The sequence below is a fragment of the Somniosus microcephalus genome, chromosome 2 (assembly GCF_052327205.1).
Source record: "Somniosus microcephalus isolate GS21.2 chromosome 2, FLI_Smic_1.0, whole genome shotgun sequence".
In the NCBI taxonomy this organism is placed as follows: domain Eukaryota; kingdom Metazoa; phylum Chordata; class Chondrichthyes; order Squaliformes; family Somniosidae; genus Somniosus; species Somniosus microcephalus.
Window position 1 is genome coordinate 101,359,498 of NC_140988.1, and position 6,000 is coordinate 101,365,497.

Consider the following 6,000-nt stretch of genomic DNA (forward strand, 5'->3'; position numbering starts at 1 on the left):
CCGTAATACTCAAGTCTGATAGTGTGGTGCGATTTGTAATTTCACTTCCGCGTCTGCAATTCTCACAAACCAGCCGGCATCAGGTGCTCACAAATTAGGCCGCGGGCAGAACCTTGTCGAAGAATCGACCCACCCTTCATACATCCAAAAATGCAACTCATGTAAATTCAATCAGAACCAGAAATGCTGCAAGTTTCCCCATCTCAGTGCATTGTACAGCAAGCAGGTGTCAACGTTGGGCTGCATCGCCGTCAAAACTTTCCATCTCGAATATTTAAGTAAATTACTAGAAGGCGATTAAGCAAAATAAAACTCCTCAAAATCGTGCGTTTTAAATTGGATATATAAATGAGAGCGTTGCGTTTGTTATAAATGTCTAAGTGTGGTGGGTGGGTGGGTGTGTATGAGGAATTAGGGTTACCGGGGTCGCTCTCCCTTACCAGGTTAAATATGGTTTCCACGATGTCTCGGTTGGTCACTTCACCGGCTTGCAACAGACTTGTCAACACGGCGAATTTCATCCGGATGCCTCGAATAGGTACAGTCGGGTTGAGGCCCAGGGAAACAGCTGCCTCGCCAGCCGACGAGGTGCTGGTGGTAGTGGAGGGGAGAGAAGCACACCCCTTGTCCGCTGCCGGCCCCCCTGCTACCGTTGCAGGTGCAGGTTGGCCTCCCCCGGAGTCGGCGAGCTGCGGGTTGTCGTTTCCATTCGACATGGCGCTTTACCCGGAAAATGGAGAGAAAGAGGGAGGGGATAGAAGATGCGAGAAAGCAGACAACTTAAACTCGAGTCCACACACAGGCACAGTGAAGGACGCAAGCCCAGGTCGGGTGGCTTTCCTGAGCCTGCTCCGGCCGGAGAGACACTGCTGGCTCCGTCTCTCCCTGGTCCTGCTGGCTTTGTAATTGGCGAAATCAGAACCTTGCAACTCGCACAGTGTCGAGCTCGGGGTTCTTTTTTTAAAAAATAAAGTCTCGCGGACGCAACGGCTGGATTCTTTTTCTCTTCCCTCAGCTTCGCGCCGCCATGACAGCGTCAGCGCAGCCAGCTCGAGCTTCCGACTGTGTGCGCCAGTCCGCGCGGGCGACAGGGAGGGCTGGTGCGCATGTGCGCAACACCGCGTGTGGCCCAGGTGTGACAACAGGTAAAGATGGAGGTGTGTGTGTGTGTGTGCAGGGGTGAGTTGAAAGACTGCAAGGACAGAGGGAATGTGAGAGAGAGCTCGACAAGTGAATGAGGGAGAAGGGGGCGCTCACGGATTGCAGCAAGCTGTAAAGATTCGCTGTAAATCAACCGCAGCGCCATCTGCTGCGTTGGGAGACTTGCGCAACCTGGATGTTTTCAAATCGTGGGAACTTAGTGGAGTTTTTGTTTAGTAGATTGTAATTAAGTCTTTCAAAAAGAAGGTACTGCAAATGTTGGAAGTATGAAGTAAAAACAGAAAATTTTGGTAATGAACATTAGGTCAGTCGGCATCTGTAAAGAGAAAAGTGGTTAATGTTGCAAGTGTGGGGCGTTCATCAGAGGTAAGGTTGTAGGGCTGAAATAGGTAAGAGGTTGGGAGGGGTGAGGCTGCAGAGGGATTTAAGCAAAAATATGAGAATTATAAATTTGAGGCATTGGGAGCCAATGTAAATCAGCGAGAACAGCGGCAATGAGCACATAAGGGCAGCAGAGTTTTAGATGAACTGAATTTTATAGAAACTGGGAGGCCGGAAAGTTGAGTCTGGAGGTAACAAACGTGTCTGAGGATTTCCGCGGCAAGTTCCCCTCCAAGTTGCACACCATTCCGATATGGACATATATCCTGTTAGGTTCAAGTCCCACTCCAGAGACTTGGGCACATAATCTAGGCAGACACTGATGTGCCTCAATAAGTTCCGAGACTCGATGTTAGCGAAACAAAACAAGGCTTTTATTAACTTAGAAAGTAACATGTAAAAGAGAGAGATGTCTTCCTTCTGGAGGCTGAGGCCAGACTGAGCCAGCTTACAAAAGGGGCCAGGTATGGGCGGAGCCCTACACACAGCACATTCCAGCACATTCCAATACATAATACAATAAGGACTGGGGGAAGGGAAATGACACTGAAACCGACCACAGTCACAGGCAGTGATGAATGGAATATATTTCATCACAGACACTCCAGTGCAGTACTGTTGGAGATGCCGTCTTTCAGATGAGACGTTAAACCAAGGCCCCGTCTGCTTTCTCAGGTGGACGTAAAAGATCCCATGACACACTTTCAAAGAGCCATGTGGGAAGTCGAATGCACATCCTGTGCCATGTGGGAAGTCCAGGATGCTTCTCGTGTCCTGGACAACATATAGGCAGGAAGTGTCGTCAGCTGGAGGAGCTCAAGCTCCGGGTTTCAGGCACTGCAGTGCATCTGCAAGGCTGAGAGCTACGTGGATAGCATGTTTCAGGAGGTGGTCACCCCGCAGTTTAAGAGTTTACAGGCAGAGAAGGGAGTGGGTGACTGCCAGACAGAAAAGGAGGACCAGGCAAGTGGTGCAGGAGTCCCCTGAGCGCATCTCTCTCTCTAACTGGTATTCTGAATACTGGTGAGGGCGATGGTTCCTCTGGGGAGTACAGCCCGAGCCAAGTCCACGGCACCATGGGTGGCTCAGCTGTACAAGACAGGAGGATGAAGGTAAGAAAAGCAATAGTGATAGGGGACTCAATCGTTAGGGGAACAGACAGGCGTTACTGTGGCCGCAGACGTGATGCCAGGATGGTATGTTGCCTCCCTGGTGCCAGGGTCAACAATGTCACTGAGCGGCTGCAGGACATTGAGGGGGGAGGGTGAACAGCCAAAGCTTGTGGTCCATATCGGTACCAATGTCATAGGCAGAAAGAAGGATGAGGTCCTGCAGGCAGATTTCAGGGAGCTACGAAAGAGATTAATAAGTAGGACCTCAAAGGTAGTAATCTGCAGCAGTTCAAGAAGCCCATCACAACCTTCTTGGGGCAATTACAGGTGGTGAATAAATGTGGTCTTGCCACCATTACCTACATCCTGAGAACAAGGTTAAAAAAAAAATGTTGATGCGAAACTGTAGGTACACTAGAGGAAGATGTGGATCAATTGTCAGAGATAACTGTAGAAAAGGGATTCATTTAAAAAAATAATTAGCAAAACTCAAGCTGAAGAAGTCACTGGACCCGAATGGCATGCACGCTAGGTTGCTGAACGTAGTTTGAGAGGAGATGGCAGTGGCTTTGGCCACAATTTTACAATCCTCCTTAAATATGTAAATTGTGCCAGGAGAGTAACATAGAAGATAGGAGCAGGAGTAGACCATTCGGCCCCTCGAGCCTACTCCGCCATTTAATGAGATCATGGCTGATCATCCAAATTCAGTACCCTGTCCCTGCTTTCTCCCCATATCCCTTGATCCCTTTTAACCTTAAGAAATATATCTAACTCCTTCTTGAATATATTTAATGAATTGGCCTCAACTGCCTTTTCTGGTAGAGAATTCCACAGGTTCACCACTCTCTGGGTGAAGAAATTCCTCCTCATCTCAGTCATAAATGGCTTACCCCTTATCCTTAGACTGTGACCCCTGGTTCTGGACTCCCCTGCCATCGGGAACATCCTTCCTGCATCTAGTCTGTCTAGTCCTGTTAGAATGAGATCCCCTCTCATTCTTCTAAACTCCAGCGAATATAAGCCTAATCGACCCAATCTCGCCTCATACGTCATTACTGCCATCCCAGGTATCAGTCTGGTGAATCTTCACTGCACTCCCTCCATGGCAAGAACATCCTTCCTCAGATAAGGTGACCAAAACTGCACACAATACTCAAGGTGTGGTCTCACTAAGGTCCTGTACAACTGCAGCAAGACATCCTTGCTCCTGTACTTGAATCCTCTCGCTATGAAGGTCAACATACCATTTGCCTTCTTAACCGCCTGCTGCACCTGCATGCTTACCTTCAGCGACTGGTGCACAAGGACACCCAGGTCTCGTTGCACTTCCACTTCTCCCAATCTATTGACGTTCAGATAATAATCTGCCTTCCTGTTTTTGCCACCAAAGTGGATAACCTCGCATTGATCCACATTATACTGTATCTGCCATGCATCTGCCCAATCACCCAACCTGTCCAAATCATACTGGAGTTTCTCGGCACCCTCCTCACAGCACACGCCCACCCAGCTTTGTGTCGTCTGCAAACTTGGAGATATTACATCTAGTTCCCTCGTCTAGATCATCATTAATATATATTGTGAATAGTTGGGGTCCTAGCACCGATCCCTGCGGTACCCCACTAGTCACTGCCACTCGGAAAAAGACCCGTTTATTCCAACTCTTTGCTTCCTGTCTGCCAACCAGTTCTCTATCCAAGTCAGTACCTTACCCCCAATCCCATGTGCTTTAACTTTGCACGCTAGTCTCTTATGCAGGACCTTATCGAAAGCCTTCTGAAAGTCCAAATACACCACATCCACTGGTTCTCCCTTATCTATTCTACCAGTTACATCCTCAAAAAATTCCAGTAGATTAGTCAAGCACGATTTACCTTTTGTAAATCCATGTTGACTTTGTCCGATCCTGTCACTGTTTTCCAAGTGCTCTGCTATTACATCTTTTATAATGGACTCTAGCATTTTCCCCACTACTGATGTCAGGCTTACCGGTCTGTAATTCCCCGTTTTCTCTCTACCACCTTTTTTGAATAGTGGCGTAACATTAGCTACCCTCCAATCCATGGGTACTGTTCCAGATTCTATCGAATGTTGGAAGATGATCAGCAATGCATCTACTATTTCTAGGGCCACTTCCTTAAGTACCCTAGGATGTAGATTATCAGGCCCTGGGGATTTATCGGCCTTCAATCCCATCAATTTTAGGGGTTACGGGGATAGGGCTTGGGTGGGATGGCTGTCGGTGTAGGGGCCGGGTGCTAGGGTTTGGATGATCAGCCATGATCTCGTTGAATGGCGGAACAGGCTCGAAGGGCCGAATGGCCTACTCCTGCTCCTATCTTCTATGTTTCAAATTCCCTAACACCATTTCCCTACAAATACTGATTTCATCCAGTTCCTCCCTCTCATTAGAGCCTATGTTCCCCGACATCTCTGGGAGGTTATTTGTGTCCTCCTTTGTGAAGACAGAACCAAAGTATGTATTTAATTGGTCAGCCATTTCTTTGTTCCCCATTATAAATTCCCCTGATTCTGACTGCAAAGGACCTACGCTTGACTTCAACAATCTTTTTCTCTTCACATATGTATAGAAGCTTTTACAGTCAGTTTTTATGTTCCCTGCAAGCTTACTCTCATACTCTATTTCCCCCCTCTTAATTAATCCTTTTGTCCATCTTTGCTGAATCCTGAACTGCTCCCAATCTTCAGGTTTGCTGCTTTTTCTGGCCAATTTATATGTCCTCTCCTTGGATTTTATGCTGTCCCTAATTTCCCTTGTTAGCCACGGTTGCGCCACCTTTTTTATTTTATTTTTATGCCAGACAGGGATGAACAAATTCTGTAGTTCATCCATGTGATCTTTAAATGTTTGCCAGTGCCTATCCACCGTCAACCCTTTAAGTAACATTCCCCAATCCATCCTAGCCAGCTTGCGATTCATACCATCGTAGTTTCCTTTATTTAAATTCAGGACCCTAGTCTCTGAGTCAACTACTTCAATCTCCATCTTAATGAAGAATTCTATCATATTATGATCGCTCCTCCCCAAGGGGGCCTCGCACAAAAAGATTGCTAATTAATCCTTTCTTATTACATAATACCCAGTCTAAGATGGCCTGATCTCCAGTTGGTTCCTCGACATATTGGTCCAGGAAACCATCCCGTATACACTCTAGGAATTCCTCCTCCACAGTATTGTTACTAATTTGGTTAGCCCAATCTATATGTAGATTAAAGTCACCCATGATAACTGCTGTGCCCTTATTGCACGCGTCTCTAATTTCCTGTTTAATGCCATCCCCAACCTCAGCATTACTGTTTGGGGGTCTGTATACAACTCCCA

The 6,000-nt window shown here is 47.1% G+C and overlaps 1 protein-coding gene across 2 annotated transcripts in view; it reads right to left on the reverse strand.

Annotated features, from left to right (window-relative positions):
- lrba (LPS-responsive vesicle trafficking, beach and anchor containing) overlaps positions 1-716 on the reverse strand; it is a 991,104-nt gene extending 990,388 nt beyond the window's left edge. For both annotated transcript variants that reach the window (XM_086011652.1, XM_086011642.1), the window contains exon 1: positions 441-716. In XM_086011652.1, the coding sequence (XP_085867778.1) occupies positions 441-716 (276 nt within the window). The remainder of the gene's footprint in view (positions 1-440) is intronic.
- Between the last annotated feature and the right edge of the window lie 5,284 nt (positions 717-6,000).